The sequence below is a fragment of the Salmo salar genome, chromosome ssa03 (assembly GCF_905237065.1).
Source record: "Salmo salar chromosome ssa03, Ssal_v3.1, whole genome shotgun sequence".
Taxonomy (NCBI): Eukaryota; Metazoa; Chordata; class Actinopteri; order Salmoniformes; family Salmonidae; genus Salmo; species Salmo salar.
In genome coordinates, this window is record NC_059444.1 from 25,479,238 (window position 1) to 25,507,156 (window position 27,919).

Consider the following 27,919-nt stretch of genomic DNA (forward strand, 5'->3'; position numbering starts at 1 on the left):
CAATGTAAAATGGCATGGTTAGCTTTAATACAAAAATAGATAATGCAAGAAAATGTGTTCGTTGAAAAATAAAAGCAGTAAAACGTGTATAACCACATGGGCAGACTAACACAAAACATCAGATGGTATGTCTACACATCATCATGCACAAAAAAAAAAAACTGACCCCAAACTGAGATCAGGTTTAGCATTAGGTCAAATAAAACTAGCAATCTGATTTAATCAAATTGCCAAAATATGCAGTTATTGTCTTTAACTTGTTGTTGAGAAAGTTCTGTTCCACCTCTACTCTCCCACCAGGCCCTGCAAGAGAAGCGATCTGGAACCCAACCATAAAAATTAAACATTGTTACTATACTAATTACAAGTCCGAGTCATTGACATGAACATTTATTATATAGAGAGAAAAAAAATCAGCACCTTGATTTATAATGGAAAGTATATTTCAATGAAAAGTTCAAGTTATGTAAAAGATTTGTACGTAAATCTAGTACACTGTTTACCTACAAAGCTGGCAAGTTATTATTTACAGAGGCTGCCTTCAGAGGCAGCCCAATTCAGATGTATCTTTTCACTAATTGGTCTTTTGACCAATCAGATCAGCTCTGAAAAAGGCCTGATGTGATTGGTCAAAAGCCTAATTAGTGGGAAAAAGATCAGAATTGGGGTGCCTGTTTAAACTCCGCCCTGTTTGCTAAACCACTGTGTTCTGACAATAACAGTAAAGGCCAGACTGACCTAAATATTTTTATTTAACTAACCTTAGTCAGAACCGCCACAATCAAACAGAACAATAACAATACTCACTAACTCGGACTAAAATAAATAGGGGCCTAGTGCAATTAGCCAATATGTAAATAGTACCGATTGATCAACTGGGTGGCTTGGGTCAATGTAGTTCTATACACTCCCCTCTATTTATTTGGACAGTGAAGCTACTTGTAGAAGTGTTCAGAAACATCTTCTATTCTTGCTTAAAATAAAAGTGACAATGCATTATTCACCATTCAGTTGCTATTGGGCAAAACAGAACTCAAAACACAACCAAAACAAGCTGTGAATGCATCCAACAAGTTTGTAGAGTGACAGGTGATGTTGTCATTGTGTACAAGGACTATGGGACCAAATACTAAACGTTTGACTACTTTAATACACTATAAGTGAATTTGGCCAAATACTTATGACTTCTTCAAATGGGGACTAGATACAGGTAAAACAGATATGTATAAAAATACCCTCAAATAAAAAGGTGACATTCTGTACTGTCACCTCATTTGAAACAATCCAAAATCCTGGGGTATATAGCCAAATGTAAATATTTTAGCTTCACTGACCAAATAAATACGGAGTGGAGTGTGCTTCTAAGCTCATTATACTTATCTTCTGATAACAGCTACCATGGACTTAGCTTTATAGTAGCAAGTAGTAGTAGACATGCACTCAAAATAGTTAGATCTGCCACTGCTAAATAAGCGGGTCAATAGGTGACAGCCTGCTTTAGACTGCTGATAACATACATGAAGGCATAATGAAATCATGAGGCCAATGTAGCCTTTCCCAGCTCTGGGAGCCTTTGATCTGACAGTGAGAACACTTACAGCCCCAGGCCACGGGATAGCACAGAGATGGGCAACCAAGTAAATAAAGGAAGTATGGGCATTCCCCAAAACATGCTCAGTAGAGGAGGCTCAGCCGGGCAGGCAGGCGCCTGGCATCATCAGCTCTGACTACGGCTATGTCCTAACTTTTCCTGAAGTGTGCACTTGCACATTTTCCTGCATGGATTTATCAAATGGTGGCAACTCCCTCTTGCCAATCCTTATACCAATCCAATGACGAGGAATGTGCAAGTACACACTTTGGGATAAGGGTGGTGAATTGGGATGCAGCTTTTATCCTCTTCCATATAAGGAGCCCTGCAGAAACATCACATTTCTATAGGCCTTCAGACTGTACTGCTGTAATCTAATTTACACTGAAATATCAACAAATATAAATAGATCTTGAATCAATGGTAGAAAATGAGCCAAGCATGACTAGCATGCACAAAGACTCAACATCCACATAGGAGTTGCAAACCATCAATACTCCTCCACTTGTCCATATAACCTACCTGATCCATGTCTGCATTTCGTGGGAGGAAGTACACAATATTATCAGATATTATTTTGGACAACCTGAAAATGTCAAAAGTATTAACAGTTAAGGAAAACAGTGTTAGACTCTTCAACGACAACATAATAGAATGCTACAATGCGTGTAAATACTAGTGGAATATTAAAAGAAACTCAGATTGGCAAGAAAAGACCAACCCACAAACAAAACGAACTGTTCCTCAAAATTCAAAAGGCACTCGCACATCTGAGCCATCTTTGTTGCAGGTGCACGGTAACAGTTGAATAAAATGAGAAGATAGAAGAAACCCGCACACTGCTCTTGATAGTATCACTGCTCTTTAATAAGCTTCACGTATCGGCCTGGCGGCCCTTGTCAGAACGTGAGACTGATATGTAAAGCTTATTAAAGAGCAGTGATACTATCAAGAGCAGTGTGCAGGTTCCTTTTTTCTCATTACATCCACAATTCCTGTCTTCACATTCCCCCTTAGCTAGCTAACAAACTGCTGGCCTTCTCACTCTGCCTCTATCTGCGTGTGCCTCTGTCCTGGCCCGTCTCGGAGTCTGGCCTGTTGCCTGACTAATAGCCTGAGACCAGCTTCATTGTGAGAAATAAAGGATATCCATTTGGCGACATCATGGTCTTGATATCGAAGACGTCTGCGCTGAGGTAGTCTGGGCCGCCCCATGGGGGGCTGAGGAACACCACGTCCGCCCGCAGACGAGGTGCCAGCTGCAGGAAGTCTCCCTGCACAAAGTCGATGCGCTCGGCCACCTTGTAGACCTGGGCGTTGTGCTGTGCCAGGGCCAGACGCACCGGGTCGATGTCAATGGCTAGCACTGCATGGGGCCAGGGACATGGAGGACAGAGAGTCTGACACACAGGGAGTACCACTCAGGACAACATGCTCTATATCTGTTTAAATGTCTGGAGGAAGGGAAAGGGACAGACGGCCAGGCTGCATCTCAAATGGCACTGTATTCCCTATGTAGTGCACTACTTTTGACCAGGGCCCATATATGGAAAGACACGCAGACTGAGTCAGACACACAGGGAGAACCACTAAGGACAATGACGCATAACTGTTAACCTATAGGATATAATATGGACCCCAGAGGTTTTCCTGGTCACAGGGTCAGGAACACTGTTGCCCTATTTATAAAGGCAAATACAGATACAGCAACCAAAAATATATAAAGTTAATAAAGCAAAGGAGCCTCTGAAGCTTGGCTCAAATATGATGCTACTATACCCCTCTTCCCAGTGAGGGCAAACTGGATGGCGTTGCCTCCCACTCCACAGAAGGCGTCTATGATGAGTTCAGAGTGGAAACTCTCCTGGACCCTCAGGGCAATGTGCTCTGCTATCTTCTCTGGGGTAACAGAGAACCAGCCCTCTGGACAGACAGACAAACGGACAGAGTGAAAGGCTTTAACAAACTGAATACAAAAGAGGCAATTAATATTGTCTCATTTTACTATTTTAAAATATAGTTATATATATGCCGTGTAGAATTGTTTTATTTATTGATTCATATTTTAAGGAATCATCATTTAATTTCTGATTTGCGGTGATCCCCAATGCAAAGCATAGCCACCAGAGGTCAGTCAACTGTAAAATGGTTTTGTTCAAACAATACCAATCTGATATTCAAGCCAAATATTTTGGTTCATTATTGATTCATCAAATTTGTCCAGAAATATGATATCATCTAATTGATTGATTGATTTTGTGGGCTAGTTCCATTCGCAACTTCCCCAAAATAACCAAAACACTAGTGACGGTTACATTTTAAAACAGCTGTCATTCACATTTTACTGCAGGCAAATATTAGGCCTGCTGGAATATAAAGTAGGTGTGTGTATCTTCAATTAAATTGAGAATAGCCTGAATATACCATACAAGACAACCCAAAAAACTTATTGAATAAGTATGCTGTGGATATTGAGGATGTGGAGAGACTGGGATGCTTCATAGACCAACCACGTCCTCCTGTCTCTCCTCACCTAGACCATCTGCCTTTATTCTCGAGCAGCCATCGCCGGTTTCTTTTCAAGTTGCTTGTTTTCACAGCCTCCTCAGAGAATAAACACCTGCTAAGGCAAACAATGCTGGGAGTGCACTCTTCTCTTGTAACACTTCACGTTCCTCACTCTCTTTCATTACAGTGCTCATCCCTCCCTCCATTCTGAGAAAAGTGGCTGAGGAGAGGGTGTTTCACAAAGAAACATGGATGGACTTTCCAATTGAGCTCATGGGAGGATCCGTAATAGATACATTTCATTTGTTTTCCTAATGTTCACTGAGATAGATATTCCTTTCAGTTTGCAGTGGATTCTCAAAACAGATTGCTGTTCCTGAAGGAAACCTCTAACACCATGTTAAAAAGAGTTTTTATTACCCATATGACTTCAGTCCCAAAATACTAGATTACCCCTCCTCACACTCTGCTCTCTATCATCAGCCAGGCACTGCTACACGAGGCTGTATAGACTTTCTCTGGCTTTCCTCCTGTATCTAATTGAGCAATAGACACCATATGAATCTGATAGAACTCGGTGTAAATAATCTGGACTGAGTTTCAGCCATGCTGTGGTATGTATCCTGGCTCTCCTCTGTTGACATGAATAAGTGAGTAGTTACAAAGGCTCTGATCTAGTTTTCAAACAGAATTCAGAATGCACTGTGAAAGATCTCTGATTGGAGCGAGGGGAACACATTAGTCATAATACTTTGGAGAATAGGGAGAGATTCGGCAGGACGAGATTGGCCCTCTGATAACAGATAAGCTCTTTGCCAGAAAGAGGTTGGAGAACCACTTGATGTTTCGAACCAATGTTAAAATCAATGTTTAAAATGCTAACTCAAAAAGGATCCATTTGGAGGATTTCAGTGGAGCTGGAAAAAAAAGCTTTTATAACTGAGCACTAACAGTATGAATATTTGTGCTTCTAGAGTACAAGGTTGCTTCTGTTTCCGCTACAGTATCTACACTTTGTGTTGGAAATGGAAAACTAATCCTTCTACTTAAATGAACCTAATCTGCATACAGAGTGCCAATCATTAGTCTCTTATCAGTGCATCAGTGTTCATGACTCTGTTTTTAGTCTGGTGCACTTAAATGAGAGGACGTGCACGAGCAGGGAACGAGAAAGCGGGCGGGAGGGAGGAAGCGAGAGAGAGAGAGAGAGAGAGAGAGAGAGTAGAGTTGCTCTGCTGGGAGACAGGGAGGAAGCCTGCTGGTGTCATGTGATGCAGGAGGGAGAAATGTGAGGTATGCTTCACTGGCATCAGCACTTCTCCCTAAAGACAGACAGAGGTGGGCCCCTGCCTGCCAGCTCATCCATGTGCCCTCTACATCCCCACCACCACATCTCAACATCCCTGACTCTCTTCCCCTCTTGACAACATGATGTTAGACTTCAGGAGCAGCAAAACTAGAGCTTTTACCTTGGACATACAGCCATTCGTTTCTCAACCAGAGAAAAATACTTAACATTCAGTCACCTTGAGAAAATCCTTTTCTTTTCAGAATAAAGTACATTCCTGAATCACATTTGACCCTCCGTTTGGGCTGCATTAATAGATGTGGTTGGGAGACTACAATAGGAGAATAATTCTTCTCAAACTAGAGGAATATTAACAACAATATGGAGGTCAGGTAGTTCCTCCATATGATTAACACTTTCTGCTGTATGAAGAAATTGGTTGTGTTTTCTTAAGTGTGTGTGTTCCGTTTGCTCCGTGACTCACCGTGGTCCAGCTTGATGCCCTCATCGAACCTGGAGAAGAGACGGTAGCGCTGGGCCCAGTACTTAGCCAGCTCGGGCTCCGCTGCAATCTCAGCTGGCATCACTCCACATTTTCCTCTTTTCCTTTTCTTCTTCTTCTTACCAGTCTTCCCAGTAGACTCTGGGGAAATAGGCAGCACAAAAGTAGTAAATTGTACAAGACTTCAACAATCAAACAAGAAATACACCCCAAAAAATATAGATCTGACATGAGCTCTTTATGAAAAAGCCCTGGGTTAGAAAAAGGTCTAAACCGGCTGTTGAGGCAAACCCACCTGTGTTATTATGTTCAAGTGCATTGGGAACTAAGTAGTCTGGTATGTCCAGTGAGTACACCTCTCTTCTGAATTGAATCTCTTCATCCTCTTCTGCTTCCTCTATTCTGGTGACGATGTTCTGCTGGGAGGGTTGAGGGAGCTGCTCAGTACAGTCCAACTCCAAACAGAGTTGAGGACTATCTTCCTTCTCCTCTTCCTCCTGCATCTCTTCCTCCAGTCTCTCTTCTTTTCCTTCTGACTGTGGACAAGCAGGGCTCTTCTTGTCGGCATGCTCCCCGTGCTCATGTGTCTGGCCTTTTGACATGTCCGGGACGGCTGTGTGTGTGCCGTTGTCTTTCTGAACCTTCTGGAGGAAACTCTGAACCTGAAAACAGAGCAGCACGTGAGTGAATACAACAAACACGCATGACCAATGAACGCTAGATGAACAGAGAAGCATCACAACGAAACCATTCTTTAAAGTAGGCGTCAACAGGGCTCAAGTCATTTCTACTGTGCCTGTGTAACCGATGTGAAATGGCTAGTTAGTTAGCGGTGGTGCGCGCTAATAGCATTTCAATCAGTGACGTCACTCGCTCTGAGACTTGAAGTAGGGTTTCCCCTTGCGTTGCAAGGGCCGCGGCTTTTGTGGCGCGATGGGTAACGATGCTTCGTGGGGTGTCAGTTGTTGATGTGTGCAAGGGTCCCTGGTTCGAGCCCGGGTTGGGGCGAAGAGAGGGACGGAACCTATACTGTTACACCTGCTGGATGATGATGCCATTTGCTGCAGACAGTAAATACTGCAAGTCTTGCCCAGAAGATCAATTCAGTGAGCTCAAAACAAAGATCAATGGAAAAGCACTGCATTTAACTGGTTTAAGTCCTCTCACAGTACGACACATGACTTAATAATGTCTGAACACAGTAGAAACACACTGATGTCCACTATACCTGAAGGTACACTAAGTCATTACCTTTCTGAAGTGCAGTACCTTGACAAGTTTCAATTTCTCTGGGATAATACAATTCCGCACAGTCAGCAAACAGAATAGTAGCATTTCCGAGCCTCTCTACCATGGTTTGAATAAGCATGTTTGAGTTCATAGCGACCGACTGAACACACTCTTCCTGTCCTCCTCAAGGTCAGCCAGTGATGTGCACAGTCTTATCAATGAAATGTGACCGACTCAAATAATGATGATCCATGAACTTTAAACAGTGCGGCTACCCTCGGTGCGGTGCAGTGTGGCGGCTCATTGTAAATAGATTCAGTTGGTTGAAACAGCAGCTGCATGCATAAAGAGATGTGGTGTGTCAGAGGAGGCCAGCACTGACAGGAGGGGAGAGAGGATGGGAGTATTGGCTGTGCTCCCATTCTCTCCTCTCTCTGCCGGTGGAGACTGAGGCAGCGTAAGACATGAGGTAGACCTCTCTGAGAAGGATCCTTAGTGTCAACCACAGGGCATCTCACCCACCTGCTAATCCAGTCAGGAGCTGCTATGAAATGTGGGTGTGCGGTACTAAAACGAGGGTGATTCTATTTGTATCGCAATCGTACCGTTTGTGTGAAAATTATTTGTAAAATGTTACTTTTTGAAAGGTCTTGGTCAACTTGGGCTCTGTGTTATCTCCCTCTTCAGTAAAGAAGGTGTGCGTGTTGTGGCAGGCTGCTTTCCTCCCTCCATGTTGCTTCCTATTCCTCCCAGCCCTACTTCCATGGTGGTGACTGGGGCTGGGCTTAAACTTCAGCACGCTCTCAATCCTACAAAAAAACACAACATAAAGAGACTGATATTCTAAGAGGACAATCTCAACCATTTGTACATATACCTGGATTCTTTTCAAAATGTCACCCTATTGCCTACATACTGTATAGTGCACCACTTTTTGACCAGGCTGGGTCAAAGGTAGTGCACTTTATAGGAAATCGGCTCCCATTTGGGACGCAGACCCAAGTCTGAGGGAGTAATGCTGACTTACATGGGGTCGTGGCTGCGCTTTAATCCCAGTTTATCCCAGGCTTCATCCACAGACATCTGAGGGTTCTCTTCCACATCCAGTTCATGACTGGGTCAACAGATCAGTAGACGATAGATCAATACACAGCATTAGCCTTACACACCATCACAATGATCGAACAAGACTGCATTCCAATTGGTACCATATTCCCTACATAGTGTACACTTTTGACTGGAGGGCCCTGGTAAAAAGTAGTACACTACATAGGGAATGTGTAGCCAACAGTAGAACGTTTATGGAACATGTGGGAAAATATTGTTATAGTCTCACAAAGCATTGTGTAGGCTAAATCACATATCAGTCCCCAGTACCAGCCTTTGGGTTGGAATGGGCCATCACGTGATGTTTACTGATTTATGCATACAGATTCCATTTACAGAATCCTTGGTTATTGAAACATGGAGAAGCATCGGAATCTGTGTCTTGGACATGAACATCTCCTTCCATCAAAGTGAAATTGAAAATTGAAATTGAAAAGACAGATGATAAGCACTTCCATTCATTCCCCTGGCTGACACTTTTACATGCACTGCATCATAGACAATAATGAAAGCCTTTACAAGGTGAATCATAGCCAATAATGGAAGCCTTTACAATGTGAATCGTAGACAATGGAAGCCTTTACAAGGTGAATCGTAGTTCAATTCAATCCCCTATGAAAAATGTGTCAGTCACTGTCAGCATTTACAGTGGCAAGAAACAGTATGTGAACCCTTTGGAAATACCTGGATTTCTGCATAAATTGGTCATACAATTTGATCTGATCTTCATCTAGGTCACAACAATAGACAAACACAGTTTGCTTGACTAATAAAACAAACAATTATACGTTTTCATGTCTTTATTGAACACACCGTGTAAACATCCGTGTAAACATTCACAGTGCAGGGTGGAAAAAGTATGTGAACCCTTGGATTTAATAACTCGTTGACCCTCCTTTGGCAGCAATACCCTCAACCAAACGTTTTCTGGTCAGGAGGAATTTTGGACCATTCCTCTTTACAAAACTGTTTCAGTTCAGCAATATTCTTGGGATATCTGGAGTGAACTGCTCTCTTGAGGTCATGCCACAGCATCTCAATCGGGTTGAGGTCAGGACTCTGACTGGGCCACTCCAGAAGGCGTATTTTCTTCTGTTGAAGTCATTCTGTTGATTTACTACCGTCTTTTGGGTCGTTGTCCTGTTGCATCACCCAACTTCTGTTGAGCTTCAATTGGCAGACAGCCTTACATTCTCCTGCAAAATGTCTTGATAAACTTGGGAATTCATTTTTCCGTCGATGATAGCAAGCTGTCCAGGCCCTGAGGCAGCCCCAAACCATGATGCTCCCTCCACCATACTTTACAGTTGGGATGAGGTTTTGATGTTGGTGTGGCTGTGCCTTTTTTTCTCTCCACACATAGTGTTGTGTTCTCCTTCCAAACAACTCAACTGTAGCTTCATCTGTCCACACAATATTTTGCCAGTAGTGCTGTGGAACATCCAGGTGCACTTTTGAAAACTTCAGACGTGCAGCAATGCTTTTTTTGGACAGCAGTGGCTTCTTCCGTGGTGTCCTCCCATGAACACCATTCTTATTTTACGTATCGTAGGCTCGTCCACAGAGATGTTAGCATGTTCCAGAGATTTCGGTAAGTCTTTAGCTGACACTAGGATTCTTCTTAACCTCATTGAGCATTCTGCGCTGTGCTCTTGCAGTCATCTTTGCAGGACGGCCACTCCTAGGGAGAGTAGCAACAGTGCTGAACTTTCTCCATTTATAGACAATTTGTCTTACCATGGACTGATGAACATCGAGGCTTTTAGAGATACTTTTGTAAGCCTTTCAAGCTTTATGCAAGTCAACATTTCTTAATCTTAGGTCTTCTGAGATCTCTTTTGTTCGAGGCATGGTTCACATCAGGCAATGCTTCTTGTGAATAGGAAACTCAAATTTGGTATGTTTTTTTTTTAATAGGGCAAGGCAGCTCTAACCAACATCTCATCTCATTCATTGGACTCCAGGTTAGCTGACTCCTCACTCCAATTAGCTTTTGGAGAAGTCATTAGCCTAGGGGTTCACATACTTTTTCCAACCTACACTGTTTAAATGATATTCAATATAGACAAGACAATTACAATAATTTGTGTATTATATTAAGCACAGTGTCTATTGTTGCGACTTAGATGAAGATCAGATCAAATTTGATGACATATTTATGCATAAATCCAGGTAATTCCAAAGGGTTCACATACTTTTCTTGCCACTTGAAACAGTGATTTCCAGTTATCTTCTTATGGATGGTGGCAGTATTGAGTCGCTTGGATGATTGACGTGCCCAGAGTAAACTGCCTGCTACTCACTCCCAGAAACTAAGATATGCATATTATTAGTAGATTTGGATAGAAAACACTTGAAGTGTCTAAAGCTGTTTGAATGATGTCTGTGAGTATAACAGAACTCATATGGCAGGCAAAAACCTGACAAAAGATCCAACCAGGAAGTGACTTGTAGTTTTTCTATCTAATCCCTGTTCAAACTATGTGGGGTCATTTTGCACTTCCTAAGGCTTCCATTGGCTGTCAACAGCCTTTAGAAACTTGATTCATCCGTCTACTGTTACTGGGCAGAGAATAGGAGCTCAGTCAATCTGTGGACTGCCTGGGAGCAGTGAGTTGTTTACTGCGCGGGCACACTTGCGCGCTGCTCCTTCTTGTTCTTCTGTAATGAATACGCTATTGTCTGGTTGGAATATTATCGAAGTTTTATGTTAAAAAGACCCTAAGGATTGATTGTAAACATTGTTTGACATGTTTCTACGAACGGTAATGGAACTATTTGACTTTGTCTCTTTTACGCTCACACGTTATGCCTTTGGATAGTGATCTGAACGCACGAACAAAACGGTATTTGGACATAAATATGGAGTATTTCAAACAAAAATAACATTTGTGGAAGTCCTGGGAGTGCATTCCGACGAAGATCAGCAAAGGTAAGGGAAGATTTATAATACTAATTCTGATTTTAGTTGACTCCAGAACTTGGCTGGTAACTGTATAGCTTGCTTTGATGGCTGAGCTCTGTACTCAGAATATTGAAAAATGTGCTTTCGCCGTAAAGCTATTTTAAAATCTGGCACAGCGGTTGCATTAAGGAGAAGTGTATCTATAATTCTTTCAATAACTGTTGTAAATGTGATCAACGTTTATGATGAGTATTTTTGTAAATTGATGTGCTCATTCACCCAAAGTTTTGGTGGGAATACATTTTCTGAACATCACGCGCCAATGTAAAATGGGGTTTATGGATATAAATATGAACTTTATCGAACAAAACATACATGTATTTTGTAACATTGAGTCCTGGGACTGTCATCTGATGAAGATCATCAAAGGTTAGTGATTCATTTTAGCTGTATTTCTGGTTTTTGTGACGCCTCTCCTTGCTTGGAAAATGGCTGTGTGGTTTTTCATGTTTAGGTGCTGTCCTAACATAATCTAATGTTTTGCTTTCGCCGTAAAGCCTTTTTGAAATCTGACACTGTGGTTGAATTAAGGAGAATCTTATCTTTAAAATGGTGTATAATACTTGTATGTTTGAGAGATTTTAATTATGAGATTTTTGTTGTTTTGAATTTGCCGCCGTGCACTTTCACTGGCTGTCTTCATATCGATCCCGCTAACGGGATTCAAGCCATAAGAAGTTATACTATTCTTGGTACTATATTGCTATGCCAACAGTAGGAAGAGGACAATACTTTAAAATACTGCAAGACATGAAAATATAGATAAATTGCCATGTAGCTTACCTTCGCTTAAGTTTTGTGACTCTTCCATCTGGTGGTTCATCATCATCATCATCATCATCACTACTAGATGCTCTTCTCTCACTTGATCCATTGTTATTTTTCTGGTGACACCTGTCCTGTTTGGAATCTGAAGGGAAAAAAGTGTACATCATTTGTCCCTACAACATTGCATTCTACATGCATGTTTTCTGAGCAAGAGGATAAAACAGGGAAAGAAAAGTCAGCATGTGGTGTAAAACAATGCTACAAAGCCAGATAAAAACAGAGATACTATGAAACAGAAATGACAGCAGTGTTGTGTGGGATCAGTCACAGACAAGATGGAAAGTTCCATTTTTAGAGAGCATCCATCACAGTCTACAAAGTCGGAGAGGAGACGGCTGTTGATTCAGGCAGTGGTTCTTTGCTTGCCCTGACTAGAGGAACCATTAAAAATGCATGGGCCTGTGTCACATGGTCCTTTCATTCAAAGGAACACATCTTTTGATAGTATGATGCATAAAATATTCAGACAGTCACCCTGTTTGGAAAAAGCCCCAAATTACAAGGACTAAAATATATATATGTTTTAAAAGGGAGGTGTTTAGGACATATTGCTATCGCCTACCCATTCTGAGTAGGCTATAGCAATAATATGTCCTATAATTGGGCTGCCTGGTTGCAATAGGCTACTCTAATGACATCTTTAGTAGGGTCGGGACTAGAGATTGGCCGATTATGATTTTTCAACGCCGATACCGATTTATTGGAGGACCAAAAAAAGCCAATACCGATTTAATCGGACGATTTATTTATTTATAATAATGACAATTACAACAATACTGAATGAACACTTATTTTCACTTAATATAATACATCAGTAAAATCAATTTAGCCTCATAAATAATGAAACATGTTCAATTTGGTTTAAATAATGCAAAAACAAGTGTTGAAGAAGGTAAAAGTGCAATATGTGCCATGTAAAAAAGCTAAAGTTTTTAAGTTCCTTGCTCAGAACATGAGAACATATGAAAGCTGGTGGTTCCTTTTAACATGAGTCTTCAATATTCCCAGGTAAGAAGTTTTAGGTTGTAGTTATTATAGGAATTATAGGACTATTTCTCTCTATACCATTTGTATTTCATATACCTTTGACTATTGGATGTTCTTATAGGGACTTTAGTATTGCCATTGTAACAGTATAGCCTGGGCTCGAACTAGGAACACATCGACAACAGCCACCCTCGAAGCATCATTACCCATCGCTCCACAAAAGCCGCGGCCCATGCAGAGCAAGGGGAACAACTACTTCAGGTCTCAGAGCGAGTGACGTCACCGATTGAAACGTTATTAGCGTGCACCCCGCTAACTAGCTAGCAATTTCACATCAGTTACACCAGCCTAATCTCGGGAGTTGATAGGCTTGAAGTCATAAACAGCTCAATGCTTGAAGAATTGCGAAGAGCTGCTGGCAAATGCACGAAAGTGCTGTTTGAATGAATGCTTACGAGCCTGCTGCTGCCTACCATCGCTCAGTCAGACTGCTATATCAAATCATAGACTTAATTACAACATAATAACACACAGAAATAAGAGCCTTTGGTCATTAATATTGGCGAATCCGGAAACTATCATTTCGAAAACAAAACGTTTATTCTTTCAGTGAAATACGGAACCGTTCCGTATTTTATCTAACGGGTGGCATCCCCAAGTCTAAATATTGCTGTTACATTGTACAACCTTCAATGTTATGTCATAATTATGTACAATTCTGGCAAATTAATTTCGGTCTTTGTTAGGAATAAATGGAACTTCACACAGTTCGAAATGAGCCAGGCGGCCCAAACTGCTGCATATACCCTGACTGCTTGCACGGAACGCAAGAGAAGTGACACAATTTCCCTAATTACAAGAAATTCATGTTAGCAGGCAATATTAACTAAATATGCAGGTTTAAAAATATATACTTGTGTATTGCTTTTAAAGAAAGGCATTGATGTTTATGGTTAGGTGCAACGACAGTGCTAAATCCTCACCCGTTTGGCGAAGTAGGCTGTGATTCGATGAGAAATTAACAGGCACCGCATCGATTATATGCAACGCAGGACACGCTAGATAAACTAGTAATATCATCAACCATGTGTAGTTAACTAGTGATTATGTGAAGATTGATTGTTTTTTATAAGTTTAATGCTAGCTAGCAACTTACCTTGACTTTTTGCTGCCCTCGCAAAACAGGTAGTCAGCCTGCCACGCAGGCTCCTCGTAGAGTGCAATGTCAGGCAGGTGGTTAGAGCGTTGGACTAACAAGGTAAAAATCTGTTGTTCTGCCCCTGAACAAGGCAGTTAACCCACCGTTCCTAGGCCATCATTGAAAATAAGAATGTGTTCTTAACTGACTTGCCTAGTTAAATAAAGGTGTAAAAATAAATAAAAATAAATCGGTGTCCAAAAATACCCGAATTCCGATTGTTATGAAAGCCTGAAATCGGCCCCAATTAATCGGCCATTCCGATTAATCGGTCGACCTCTAGTCGGGACGATACCAGTATCGTGATACTCGTTAGTATTGTGGCAAGGAAACAAAACACGAAACGGATTTAAATTACTTAGGAAAACAGCCCTAATGATGGAAACAAACATCATTATGTTGTCATCCAGAGTCACATGTATTTATTTTCCAAGCTAAAGCACACAATATTTTACATTTTTTCTAAAGGACCAAAGAGTAAGGTCTGCTTCGTGTTTTCATTTTGCCATGGAAAAAATAAATCACGATACTGGTATTTAGGTTTTAATAGATTTGAGCGCAAGAACTGTGGGAATCACTGCTATATCAATATAGTGTCAGTCTCCTCAACGATATAGGATAGTTTACTGAACTGAGAGACAGAAATATCATGTTTGTGGGCAGGTGGAAGGTCTCACCTCTTAATTCAGTGGACTTAGTTGATGAGGCAGTTCTTTTATGATTACCACCATCACAAGGTTCATCATTTCCACTGACATGGTCCACTTGTTGTTTGCTCAAATCACACTGACCAACACCCTCTGACAGAAGGCTCATCTGCCCAATCAGATCGACCACTTCACTAGTGCCCACCTCACTCCGCTCCAGCCTTCCTTCAAACTCTAAATCCCCTGGGTCACAACAATGAGTCGGCTCTCCTTCGGCTTCACCCTCATGTCCAGGCTGCTTTGTTTCAATTGGTGCACTGCTTGAGTAGTCTATGGTCCATCCTTGGTCTGCCCAGTAGTTGAACTGCTCCCAGTAGTAGAGAAAGGTGTGGCTGGCGTGTTGCTCCCATGCCTCCTTAGTGCCTGGGCAGTCCCAGGGGGGCTCTGCTGTGGCTGGACAGCTGGAGGTCTCAGGGTGCTTCTCCAACCAGCCCTGCCACAACAACCCCTCTCCCTGCTGGCTCCAGTAGTCTTCCCAACCCTGCTGGGCCTGGGAGGGTTGAGGTTCTGCCTCTGTCTCTCTTCCTGGCCTCTCACTGAGATCAAACCAATCAAACGCCGGCTTGGTGCTTTCAACACTGGGATCATCCGTCTGCGACTGGAGTGGATCATCTTCATCCAGATTCTCAGGGGCTGCTTCCCAGTGGTTGGCATTCTTCCTCCTTAACTTTCTGGCCTTTTAGGAGAGACACAAAGACACTAGGTGAGAGAGAGCATAGGACTATATGTGATAAAGTGACCTTAACCCACAAATATAGAACATGCACTGTAGGCTACAGTCAGAAATGGTAGAATGATTTTTTGACAGTGTGCAGGATTTTTTGTTGTTGCCTGATTTTAGATATGCTTCTGCTTATAATTTCCGACATTTTGGTAAGCTGTGTTAGTCAACTTGTCTATAATTAGATATATGCTGCTTCTCTTCTGTCATTATATGTTGCCTTAGAAGACTTAAAAAAAAACCTTGCTCACCAGAATAAATCGATAGAATGAATGCTTCAATGTAGTTGACATCAGAAAAGTTCTCTCTGTCATCTGTTTCTTTTGGGGCACAAATAAATGTAGGGACCCGGATAAAACGCAATAACTAAAGCTGTGAAAACGACCCAACATGTTTCTGATAAGATTTCAGCTTGAACGCATAGCCTATTTTATGTGGTTGAAATACTATGATGCTGATAAAGATAGCACCACTACAGATGGTCCCTAACTGCATGAGCATTCTCTCAAGATGTTGAAAGAAAGAAATGATATTTCTCCTGTTCCCTGAGTCAAAATGTAGCCTACATTTGGTGTATCCTTAGCAGTGGCGACCCGTCATGAGCCACAGCTTTTTTTGGGGTTGCCTGTTTTGCATGTTATTTTGAAATTAATACGTATTACATATCAGTTTGCAAAAAATAAAATGGAGTTAATAAAGCCGCATACAAACATGGTCTCTTTTTTGCTTTCTTGAGTAAGGTAGCTCCAAAATGCAGGTGTTTCAGCCTAGCTCAGTGTGGGTGGGGGGGTTGGGGGCAGCCAGCGGAATATATGGAGCGTAGGGGTTGGTAATGTTCTCTTGTTGCGCCGTGATTGGCTCAGTGTTCTGTCATTCATGAGGACGCCAAATCTAAGTGTACAGCTAGAAAATTCAAGCCCCTTGGGTGATGCCAAAGAGTTACATTAGAAGTGCCCATCCAAGAAGGCTCAAGGTCATTGACCACAGATAAAATGATGTCAAATCACGTTATCTACCGTAGCTTTAATTGGACTGATCATGTCAACATCCTACTTTCAAAATCTTAGCTAGCAGACATCATCATGAATCAAGTCGACAATCTACTGGCAAATGCTTTTTCATCCTTGTCATATGAAGAGAAATAATGGAGAAATTATAGATAAAACGTATCGGTGCTCATCGGCCATAAACATCACACAACAAGTTGGAAATCGCAAATTCAACAATGAGTGGTTTGGAAGGAATCAGTGACAGTGGCTAACTGCAAGCATTGCTGAGCAATCACTAGCTTGCTATTCATTGGAGTGGGTATGTGGTTCCAAGTCTGGGTTTAAGGGTCTTTCCAAGCTTAAAAGGATAAACATTCAACATTGACCATGCTGTCAATCCAGCATGACTTCTGCCGTGCTCAAAACAACTGGAAACTCAGTACTGGGAAATCTGACTTCAGTGAGTTCAAGACAACTGGGAACTCTGAAAAAATAACCTTAGACTGCTGCGCCACTCGTGAGGTAATGTTTTCTCTTTATTCGGATATAACCGTGGGGACTGCGGGTTATGAGTCAACCCGCACATCAGTAATCGGAGCAACATGACCCCTTCTTTCTTTTAGGTGGACTCTCTCTGGTGAAGGATAAACAGGCAATGTTTACTTGCTACTACTTACAGATTTCCTCTGTGCAGAGGAGCTTATGAACTCTACAGGCAGTCCCATTCTGGCCATAAGCTGGGCTTCTTCATCGATTGGTTCATCCTCCTCCTCCTCCTCAGTCTCTTCATCTTCTGCCTGGTCCTCTCCATGCTCATCCTCTGCATCTGAGTGCAACAATAGGCTGAGTTACAGACAACTTTCAGGTTTCAAAAAAGCTTCTGAAAAGGTTGGCAACATGCATGTCAATGTCAATTATTGGGAGTGGTTAGGTTAGCCAAGTAAAACTCAACTCCGCGACATACTTCAGATCAACGGAGTTAAGCTGCAACTAGTGTGGGCAAACTGGAGCTCCACGTCACATAAAATTATAGATTTTGTCAAAAACTATGGATTTCGGTAACCATAGCAGGCAATTACATGGGACAATAACATGTGTAATTGCGGGCTACTCATTGGATGATGAAATCCGTACTTTTTAAAAAATCAAAACGTGTATGTGATGTCTGAGCTCCAGTCGGTCACACTAGTCTGATCAACGCCGTTGATGTGAAGTACATCGTGGCGTTAAGCTTTACTTGGCTTGGGTTAGGTACGTCCAATGACGTATACTACATCATTGGTTATGTCCTACCTTGCAGCCCACCTTCGGCCAAGTTAGTGATGGCTTTACGGTCAGATCTGTACAACTCACGATCCCTACACCGGGAGAAAAAGAGGACACAAAGTGAAAACAATGCAACACAGTTTACGTTGTGCGTTGTACTTGTATAGTAACTATATAGCTAGCTAGCTCACTTACTGTACAAAAGCTCTCGAACACAAGCAGTGTATCGTCCCATCATCTCCAGCCAAGCTCCTTTGGCTGAAAATAATGTCGGCAACCACATTCCATTTTCCCATGATCAATCATCATGTTCACACTTGTTAGCTAGGTAACGTTGGCGGAAAATGTAAATATAGAAAGGCTCTTTCACTGCTATCGAAGCTGATCCGGATACACACACGTGTTGGCTACAATGACATTCGTTCCTGGTTGTGTCACATGAATAAGGAACCGGGTAAACAAGGACAAAAAATATCAGGAATCTTCCTCTCCTCGACCTACCAAAGGGATCGAAATGTATGTAATGATTTCATAACAATATTGTATTGTTATTTATGCAACACTAGTATTGGTGTCTATGCAGTGGATGTTCTTAGCTTTTGCTCGTGTCAAGGCTAGTTGAGGTAATTTATTATAGCTAGTCTCAGGAAGTAGCTAGCTCGCCAGCTGCCCTGCTAATGTATTAGCTGTGTAAATTAGCAAATCAGCTAGCTAATCTAGGGAAATGCTGATCCGATATAATCAACAGATTTTTCATTATTAGGCTGTCTACCTATAAAGTTAATTTTAAGATGTAGCTACTTAGATATCTAGCACTCAGGTGTCAGACAGTAGTTAGCACTGTAACTAGCTCAGTCAACTGTCACATTGTGTTAAATATGGAGGATAAATGAAAATAGTTCACTCATGCCATTTACAATTGAGAACAAGTGTCAGTTTCGGTCTGCTTAACCAGCGGGGTGGCTCTGATGGATAGCAGCTGGGTCTGGTGGTCTGCTGATTGTGCTTTCAAGACAAATGGGAACTCTGAAAAATACGAGGTCAAATCATGACATCAGTGATCGGAAAGTCGGAGTTCTAGAAAGAGGCCCGAGTTTCCGAATTGGATGACCGTTCCAAACTTTTTTCGGAGCTCACCCCCGCGTGAGTTCATAGAAGGGTTGGCTGACAACGTTACGAAAATGATCCACCCGCATCGATGTGGCCCAGAAGCGGTGCGTTATTGTGAACGGTCGGATAGCTAGTAACAATGACATGAAGCTGGCATGTGGGGAATCGTAAGTGGCTCGTTTCAGCAAGTGTTATCTTGTTGCTGATACCATGTCTTGTTTTTAGGTGTTTTGACAGATTTTCATGTCAATGCTAATATGGCAAAATATTCACTATAGCTGGCTAACCAACAACTCCAACGATGTATTTGAGATACAACAAGTGCTCATTGTGCAAATGTGTTTGTTTTCAATAAACATTTGGAGACTAAATATAGTTTACATGTCAACAATCTAAGCCAACCCCGTCTTTTTTGCCCCATAGTTGTGCAGGGGTCGTTTTTTTGCTAGCCCAAAGGCCAGCAGATGGCGATATGGAGACGTTTCATATTCAAATCTAATGTTTTCGTCACATGCGCCGAATACAACAGGTGTAGACATTACAGTGAAATGCTTACTTACAAGCCCTATTAACCAACAATACAGTTAAAAAAATACGAATAAGAAATAAAAGTAACAAGTAGTTATAGAGCAGCAGTAAAATAACAATAGCGAGATTATATACAGGGGGTACTGGTAATGAGTCAATGTGCGGGGCACTGGTTAGTCGAGGTAATTGAGGTGATATGTACATGTAGGTAGAGTTATTAAAGTGACTATACATAGATAATAACAGAGTAGCAGCGGCGTAAAAAGAGGAGGGGGCAATGCAAATAGCCTGGGTAGTTGGGTTGTGGGTTCGATTCCCACGGGGGACCAGTACGGGAAAAAATAATAATAATAAAAATAAAAAAAATGTGTGAAATGTATGCATTCACTACTGTAAGTCGCTCTGGATAAGAGCGTCTGCTAAATGACTAAAATGTAATGTAAAAATGTTTTGGACGCCCCAGCTAGCACAGTGGATCTGGGCTGATTCTGGCTGAAAGTCGGCGCACTCGGCTGAGAGTCAGACTCCGCTGACGTAATATGGCCCGAGCCTGGGCCGCCTTCGGCAGTATTACTTATGGCAAGTATGCGGGGATTGAGCTCGGGCCGATTCTGGTGAGAGTTATCTGGCTCAAATGTATATATTACTTGGGACTCGGACCGATTGGGGCTACTCTCTGGCAGATGATTACACGGGCTGCTTTATATAATGAACATTTCATTATTTTTTTCCCATATTTTATAATTTTTTCTGTGATCAAAAAATACAATTAACATTTAAATGAAATTCTTTAATAGTCCTGTGTAGTATTTGGATACTTTGTGCAAGGCAATTGATAAGCATTAAAAACTTTGTGGATGGAGCCTCCCGAGTGACGCAGCGGTCTAAGACACTGCATCGCAGTGCAAACTGCATGCTACAGATGCTGGTTCGGGACCCGTGCCAGCTGCGACCGGGAGACCCATTAGGTGACGCAATTAGCCCAGCGTCGTCCGAGTTGGGAGAGGGTTCTGGTAAGATGCCTTGCAATGTCGGCTGAATTCCTGTAGACAGAAACGGCCCGTTGTACTTGCAAAGTGATCACATAACCAGCTAAGGAACATTATAACACTTACATCACCACATTACAATTTCAACTGAATATCATTAAATGTCTTCATATTCTGGGCAGTCGTTCATTTTGATTCCGGGCCGATTCAATCAGTTCCAGTCCCCCGGAAGAGGGCCGCTTCTGGGCCGATTCCTCATTGCTAGCTGGGGCAGCATGAGTTCATTAATGGGTTGGCTGACAACGTTACGAAAATTATCTGCCAGCATCGATGTGGCCCAGAAGCCGTGAGTTATTATTACAGTCCAAAGGGAATCCATGCAACCGGCTATACACTCATATCCCCCGTGGACCGGTCTGTACATAAAACATTCACCATTCAGGCTGCAAAGGTGTTGATTTCCTCCTTAACTTCATTTAATAGTGAGAAGGCATAAAAAAACGGGGAAAATATGCATACTTTCTTTATGAAACACAATTTTTCACCACTATGCTTGAGTGGCTAAATGCTAGTCCCGGATGTGGCGTATTGCGTTCAGCCAATCAGGTTGCAGCAGTCTGTTTTTAATTTACCCTTGCTCTGAACAAATGACTGTATATGATCACGTGACACCATTAATTCCTATGTGACGACTCAAGCGCTTTGAAACTAAATTAAGTCGGTTAAAAGGTAGAGTCAGCGATATGACGTAGATGCAGAAAGTAAACATTATAGTGGGTCAGTTTCCGCAACAACTAAGCATGTTGAAATAGCTATTCTACCCAACCCAAGCCCAACGGCCCTCGATGTTACACATGGGGTTAAGGCCTGTTTTTTTCATCAATAACTAGGGTATGGGCCGGGCTCAGGTAACACTAAATTGATCACTAACATTTTGAAGCTGAGCCATTTGCTTGTGATCTACTGTGCACTACAGTCATATTTGACTAGGATCATAACATGGTGCCTCAACCTCATAAAATTTAAGACGGGTGAGATTATGAAAAAAAAAGTTTGGTCAGATTTTAGAGTGACAAAGTAGCTAACAGCTAAGTGCTCTCATGTCTCTTCATTGAGCAGAGCAGCCCAAGTGGAGCCGTTGCTATGGATACTCACAGACTCAGAGCCACCAGCGGAGCGCATGCAGAGCGAGCTGTGCGCAGGGAGCGAGTGACAGACAGAGAGGAGCAGCTAATGGGTTTACTAACAAGTTATTTCTGATTTGGGGTTTCGGTCAGGGCCTGGCCTTACATTTGGCAGAAGCAATCGTGCCTGGGTAGGGTCTGAACGTTGTGTGCATGGGTAGGGCTTGAGCTTAAAATTCATGCCTTTGCTGGGCTCTACGTTGAAGCTCGGGGCTCACTTTCTCTACTGTTTTGGTGCTCTGGCTACCATGCTGTGAACAGCGTGAAGTGAATCCGTGCACATGCGCAGATGCTGTGTGAGAGCGAAGTCTTTCATCTCGCTCATCTGCGGTGCTGCTCGTGACAACTTCACTGAGTCTACCTTTAAGATGTAGACAACATGCGCAGTTTGAGCTACTCCAGGAAGTACGCTGTGCCTAATGTCAGGAAGTAGTACGGATATTTTCCCTGTTCCCCAGCCCCCCCGCCTACTCGCCATTAAATCCAGTTAAGGAGGAAATGTATGCTTTTGCAGCCCGAATAGAGAATATTTTATGTACGAACCGGTCCACGTATAGCCGACTGCATGGATTCCCTTTGGACGGTAAGATGAAACGTCTCAATATCGCCACCTGCTGGCCTTTGGTCTAGATAGAAAGAATGTGGGGGTGGGATGTCTTGTTTCCTCTTCCGTCTCTGATTGTGTGAATTGCTTGCCCTTTTACTTTTGTCTTTCAGGTGTTTCATGTGAGCCTGGTATGATCTGTCCTCAGTACTATTTACACTGGAAGAAAAAAGGTTTGTGAAACATCTACCAAAATGTTGTAACTGTAAGTCATCCTGGATAAGTGCTAAATGACTAAAATGTAACATTTAAAAAAAAAAATAGTTGCAGTGAAATGTGTTATGTTACAGGGTCAGCCATAGTATTAAGGCGCCCCTGGAGCAAATGAGGGTTAAGTGCCTTGCTCAAAAGCACATTGAAAGATTTTTCACCTTCAGCAACCTTTCAGTTACTGTCCCAAATCTCTAACCGCTAGGCTACCTGCCGCCTAAAAAAATTACATTTTTATTCAGTGATGATACAAATGCAACCATTTGATTACTTGCAATTTGTGTTGCTTCTAAAGTAGCTGCACTTCATCTAGCTAACTTGATTGCTCAGTTTATAAACGCATGCTGATTTGTTTATTTGAGAATCAGCATGGTGTGTAAAACATTTATACTTGAGTTTTCATAGATACTGTATGGCAAAGTTGTTTTTCTATCCGATTCCCATTTAAACAATGTTTGCTCTCTGTCTTTGCAGAATAAATATTAATATGAATGTATTAGAATGTACTGAAATATCACCTTGTTAGCCCTCTTCTCTCTATTCTGTACTCCAGGCCTGCCCATTGGCAGATGGTATCCTTATTCGACTTGGCTTCCTTTGGGAGAGGCTAACTGTGTGGCAGTATGTCAAATGGGAACGAGTCCTGCATGTTCAGAGATGGAGCCGAGTTTGTGGCCTGCATCTTTCACGCATTTGAGGAATGGTCAGGACTAGGACCCCTGGAAGACTATCTGAGCTATCTGGAGTACCTGGCCTGGGTTTTCACCCCTCTGGTCGTTGTTTTCATCCTGCCCTTCCTCATTGTGATCCTCCTCTACCTCTCCATCCTCTTCCTCCATGTGTACAAACACAAGAACCAGCTCAGGGAGGCCTACTCCAACAACATGTGGGATGGTGCTAGGAAAACTCTGGCAACGTTGTGGGATGGCCACGGGTTCATATGGCACGGTATTTATATACATATACAGTGAGCTCCAAAAGTATTGGGACAGTGACAATTGTGTTGTTTTAGCTCTGTACTTCAGCACTTTGGATTTGAAATGATACAATGACTGAGGTTAAAGTGCAGACTGTCAGCTTTAATTTGAGGGTAAGGTATTTACATCCCCTGCACCGCTAATGATGACAGATGTTGTCATCTTTGAAGCTTTAACATGAGTCGCAGATCTGCTGCCCGGGAGGGAGGCTAAGGTTGTCAGGCAGGGCCCCTAGGTGCCACAGTGCCACTATGTAAGCAATGATGAGTGTGTTAGTGTTTAGGAATAGAGAAGTATAGAGTTGTACTCTTTTTTTCCTCTCCTCTGTATTCTCACACCTCTAGTCTCACCTGCCTGTCAATCAGTCATGTGTCCATATTTACAGTGAGCTCCAAAAGTATTGGGACAGTTACCTGTTTTGTTTTGGCTCTGTACTCCGGCACTTTGGATTTGAAATGATACAATGACTATGAGGGTAAAGTGCAGACTGTCAGCTTTAATATGAGGGTATTTTCATCCATATCGGGTGAAACATTTAGAAATTACAGCAATTTTTTTTGTGTATTGCAACAAATTCACTTATGTGTCTATTGAAGTAGTCAAAAGTTTAGTATTTGGTCCCATATTCCTAACTTGCAATGATTATGTCAAGCTTGTGACTCTACAAAATTGTTGGATGCGTTTGTTTGTTTTGGTTTGTGTTTCAGATTATTTTGTGCCAAATGGAAATTAATGGTAAATAATGTATTGTGCCATTTTGGAGTCACTTTTATTGTAAATAAGAATCTAATATGTTTCTAAATGCTTCTACATTAATGTGGATGCTACCATATTCCCTCGACAGGATATGAAATCCACGGTATGGAGAAGATTCCAGATGAAGGAGCAGCTCTTATAGTCTATTATCATGGGGCTATTCCCATCGACTATTATTACTTTCTGGCAAATGTCATAATTCAGAAGGGACGGATTGTTCACTCAGTCGCTGATCACTTTCTGTTCAAAGTTCCAGGTAAGATCTTCACAGATCCGTTTCCCAGTATCTAATTATAAAGGTGGAGATGTTTTATTCAGTGTATGTGCCCTCTGTATGTAGTTGGACAATTAAGTGTACAGTATATAGCCTACAGCTGCCTTAGTCCATTCTTACTACATGACATACTAAGGCTGCGTCTACACAGGCAGCCCAATTCTCCTCTTTTTTTCAGTAATTGGTCTTTTGACCAATCGGAGATCTGATGAGAAATATCTGAGTAGTGGGAAAAAGAGCAGAATTGGGCAGTAAAAGCATGACCTGGTATTCTTCTCTGTAGGGTTCAAGCTGCTGTTGGAGGTGTTTAGTGTGATCCATGGGCCCCAGGAAGAGTGTGTGAAGGCACTGAAAAGTGGCCACCTCCTGGGCATCTCACCTGGAGGCGTGAGGGAGGCGCTCCTCAGTGACGAGACCTATCCACTGCTCTGGGGGAAGAGAAGGGGCTTCGCACAAGTGGCTATCGATTCCAAAGTGGTACATATTGTTTTTTGTCTCCTTCTGTCTTTGTTCCGAAATGGCACCCTATTCCCTATGCAGTGGACTACTTTTAACCAGAGCTCTATGGCGGTCTGGTGCCCTATAGGTAATAGGGTCTCATTTGGAGACAGACAGTGCATGTCACTTTCCTCTTACACAGGAGCATCACTTTATCTGAAGTCCTCTTACATGTTTATTGTCTTTACATTTTTTTTTAGCCAATAATTCCAATGTTTACTCAAAACGTCAGGGAAGGATTCCGATCTCTCGGCGGGTTAAGTATGCTTAACTATTCATTTTAATTGCAGTGTGACAAAACATTTTTTTTAACTTCACAGAAGAGCATAAATTAACTTGAAAATGTTATATTTCTCAGGCTTTTTCAGATGGTCGTATGAAAAGTTCCGCGTGCCGATGGCCCCTGTCTATGGGGGATTTCCTGTGAAGTTTCGTACATACTTAGGTGACCCCATCCCATATGACCCTAACATTAGTGCAGCAGAGTTAGCTGAAAAGGTAAGACATTATGCAACTATGGCACATTTCTGTAATTCAATGGCTACTTACTGCCTGAAATGAAGAGCACACAAAAGTCAAATGATTGGGAAAGATGGGGTCAGTGAATTTTCCTAATCTTTCTTTCTGATTTTCAGACCAATCAAGCCGTTCAAGCACTCATTGACAGACACCAAATTATTCCTGGGAATGTCCTTCGAGCACTACTAGAGCGATTCCACAGCAGGCATAAAGAAAAATAACCTTTTGAATAGCCATAGGGAATATCCTTTTTTGTTTTGTTATATGAAGCAGTTACATATTTTTAAGACAAACTGTCACATATTGAAAGTATTATCATGTGATCATGTGATCAGTTGAATGGTTAACTACAGATTTGGATCTTCATTTGAGCCAGTCTCCTATAGCAGGAAAATAATCCTGTAGATTATAATTAATAGACATTTTTGTAGCGGCTGATACATTTTTTGTAAGGAAAATCAAGTTTGACATTTCAAAATGGAAATTACAAACTTCAGAAGCCTTTTTAACCTCAAATACACTACAAGTTCCTACAAGTTCCCTGCGATGCAGGAAAGTTCTCCTATAACAGGCTGATCAAATTAAGGTCCTGCACCTATACACCTACAATAATAATGTATCTTCAGGAGATTTTTGCCCTCAGTTTTTGTCACAAAACAATATGTACCGAAGGTAAATTGTTAAGGTATAATATTCCGTAATTGATTAATGTCAAATGTGCATATTGAAGAAATTGTATAGTGTTTTTTGCGAAAGTATGTATATACTTTGATTCCACAGTTGATTTGCACACATTGTTCTAAGTTCCACCACTGCCAACAATTTCTATTTAAGAGGCCTTTATTTTGCTTAATAACTGCAAATATTGAAACGATATAGCAATTGCTATATAAGAAGCAATATAGGTATGAAGACCGGGCAGCTTTATTTCCTTTCACCTGGGTAAAATGTTTGACATTTTATTTAAATAATGTATTGTATTGTGTACATTATGTGAGTATGTACTGTAGTTGTAGCCTATGCACCTTTTAAATCTATTGAGGTCCATTATGAAACAGGACAGAAATTATTTGTAATGTTAAAATAAATATATTTTATTATGAGTTTTGTGTGTTACAAGTCATTTCGGTTATTACAAATACTTTGTATACTTAAAAAATGGAAATGGAGCAACATACAGCTACACCAAGATATTTGAAGTGGTTTTGAAAAAAATATTTTATTACATTGTTCTTCCATAAACATGGGTACATTCTCTGCACTAGTGTTTTTCAGTGTTTTAATGTTTCGATACGACTTTAATCAAGTAATTATTTATGGCCTATGAATCAAATTTAACTAATGTGCAAAAGTTCACTGTAATGTGTAGCCTATTCTAAAACATGTTTAGTGTATTTCTCTGTACTAAAATGTATTTCTCTGTACTAAAATGTTTTGGTGCTAACTCTGAAGTATTCTGCTTACAGGACGAGCAGAGTTTTGAATGTTTGAGATTGCTCAGTTTGTTCACAATTCCTGGAGGAGATGGGGAAATGTACTTTGTATTGTGGCTAGATGGTAGCTGTACTTTCCATGGTTATTGTGTATACTTTGTTAAATGTTATTTTGGTTTTCAGTACAAGGAAAATGGTACTGTGTTTAGTAGCGTATTGTAAGGCCATGTGTGCTGGGTACCGGTCAGTGTATGACACTTAAATAAATCAGATCAATAATTTTTTTTTACCTAACTTGTCTTGACTTAAAATGCTGCCCAATGAAGGCAATCCAATAGTGAGAATTAAATAATATTTTTGATAAAGAATGATTGGATTTCTCCAATGGCTTTTTTGGGTTATTTCTTGGCACAGACAAACGTCATCACATACACAACACAAGCTTAAAGAATGTTATACTACATTGTTACCAGAGCGAAACTGCTTTTGTTTGTCTAAGAGATGCTTGAACTTAAACTCAAGCCTGAAGAGATCTGAGATATGGAACATTCTTGGCATCCTCACCACAGCACATACAGTACTGTACAGCTTATCTCAGTCCAGTACTGTCTAGGCTTTGCCCCCTGTACAGCTCTCACTGCCTGTCCTGTGTGATGTCTTCAACTTATTAGCCTGTGGTTGGCTGATGTAGCCATTGTCTGTACTCTAAATGGCTCCCTCTTCCCTATAATGCACTACATTTGACTGGAGTCCTATAGGGTGCCATTTGGGATGCACATCTTGTCTGTGGAGGTGTGTGAGTGCTTCAGTCATCCTCTGGCATGGTGAGGACTATTAGCTATTGTTTAATTTCTGTAATTGTATTATCTAGGTATTGTACTGTATGCCATGTTGTAGCCTACTGAGCCCTTTAGTCAGACATTGAAGAAGACTTGCTGTTAGATATTTAT

The 27,919-nt window shown here is 41.5% G+C and overlaps 2 protein-coding genes across 10 annotated transcripts; one reads left to right on the plus strand and one right to left on the minus strand.

The window, feature by feature from the left end:
* Positions 1–18,330, minus strand: tgs1 (trimethylguanosine synthase 1). The gene is made up of 13 exons (XM_014190560.2): positions 18,083–18,330; positions 17,915–17,979; positions 17,299–17,447; positions 14,882–15,587; positions 11,975–12,101; positions 8,147–8,233; positions 7,757–7,928; positions 6,185–6,551; positions 5,872–6,030; positions 3,371–3,514; positions 2,741–2,957; positions 2,114–2,192; positions 1–319 (listed from the first exon to the last, which is right to left on the minus strand). The coding sequence occupies exons 1-13, from the start codon at positions 18,181–18,183 to the stop codon at positions 206–208; spliced, it is 2,487 nt and encodes an 828-aa protein (XP_014046035.2). The 5' UTR covers positions 18,184–18,330; the 3' UTR covers positions 1–205.
* On the plus strand, positions 18,309–27,340 carry tmem68 (transmembrane protein 68). Of its 9 annotated transcripts, none has more exons than XM_045714673.1 (9): positions 18,323–18,403; positions 19,989–20,860; positions 22,416–22,475; positions 23,066–23,460; positions 24,334–24,501; positions 24,803–24,996; positions 25,218–25,278; positions 25,376–25,515; positions 25,653–27,340. In XM_045714673.1, the coding sequence occupies exons 4-9, from the start codon at positions 23,136–23,138 to the stop codon at positions 25,755–25,757; spliced, it is 993 nt and encodes a 330-aa protein (XP_045570629.1). In that variant the 5' UTR covers positions 18,323–18,403; positions 19,989–20,860; positions 22,416–22,475; positions 23,066–23,135; the 3' UTR covers positions 25,758–27,340. The 9 variants fall into 9 exon arrangements, 8 of the variants coding, with proteins under 8 accessions (XP_014046036.1, XP_045570629.1, XP_045570631.1 ...); XM_045714675.1 differs by having other exon boundaries at positions 19,989–20,104; XM_014190562.2 differs by lacking the exon at positions 18,323–18,403 and having other exon boundaries at positions 20,521–20,538; positions 20,697–20,860.
* The last annotated feature ends 579 nt before the right edge of the window (positions 27,341–27,919 follow it).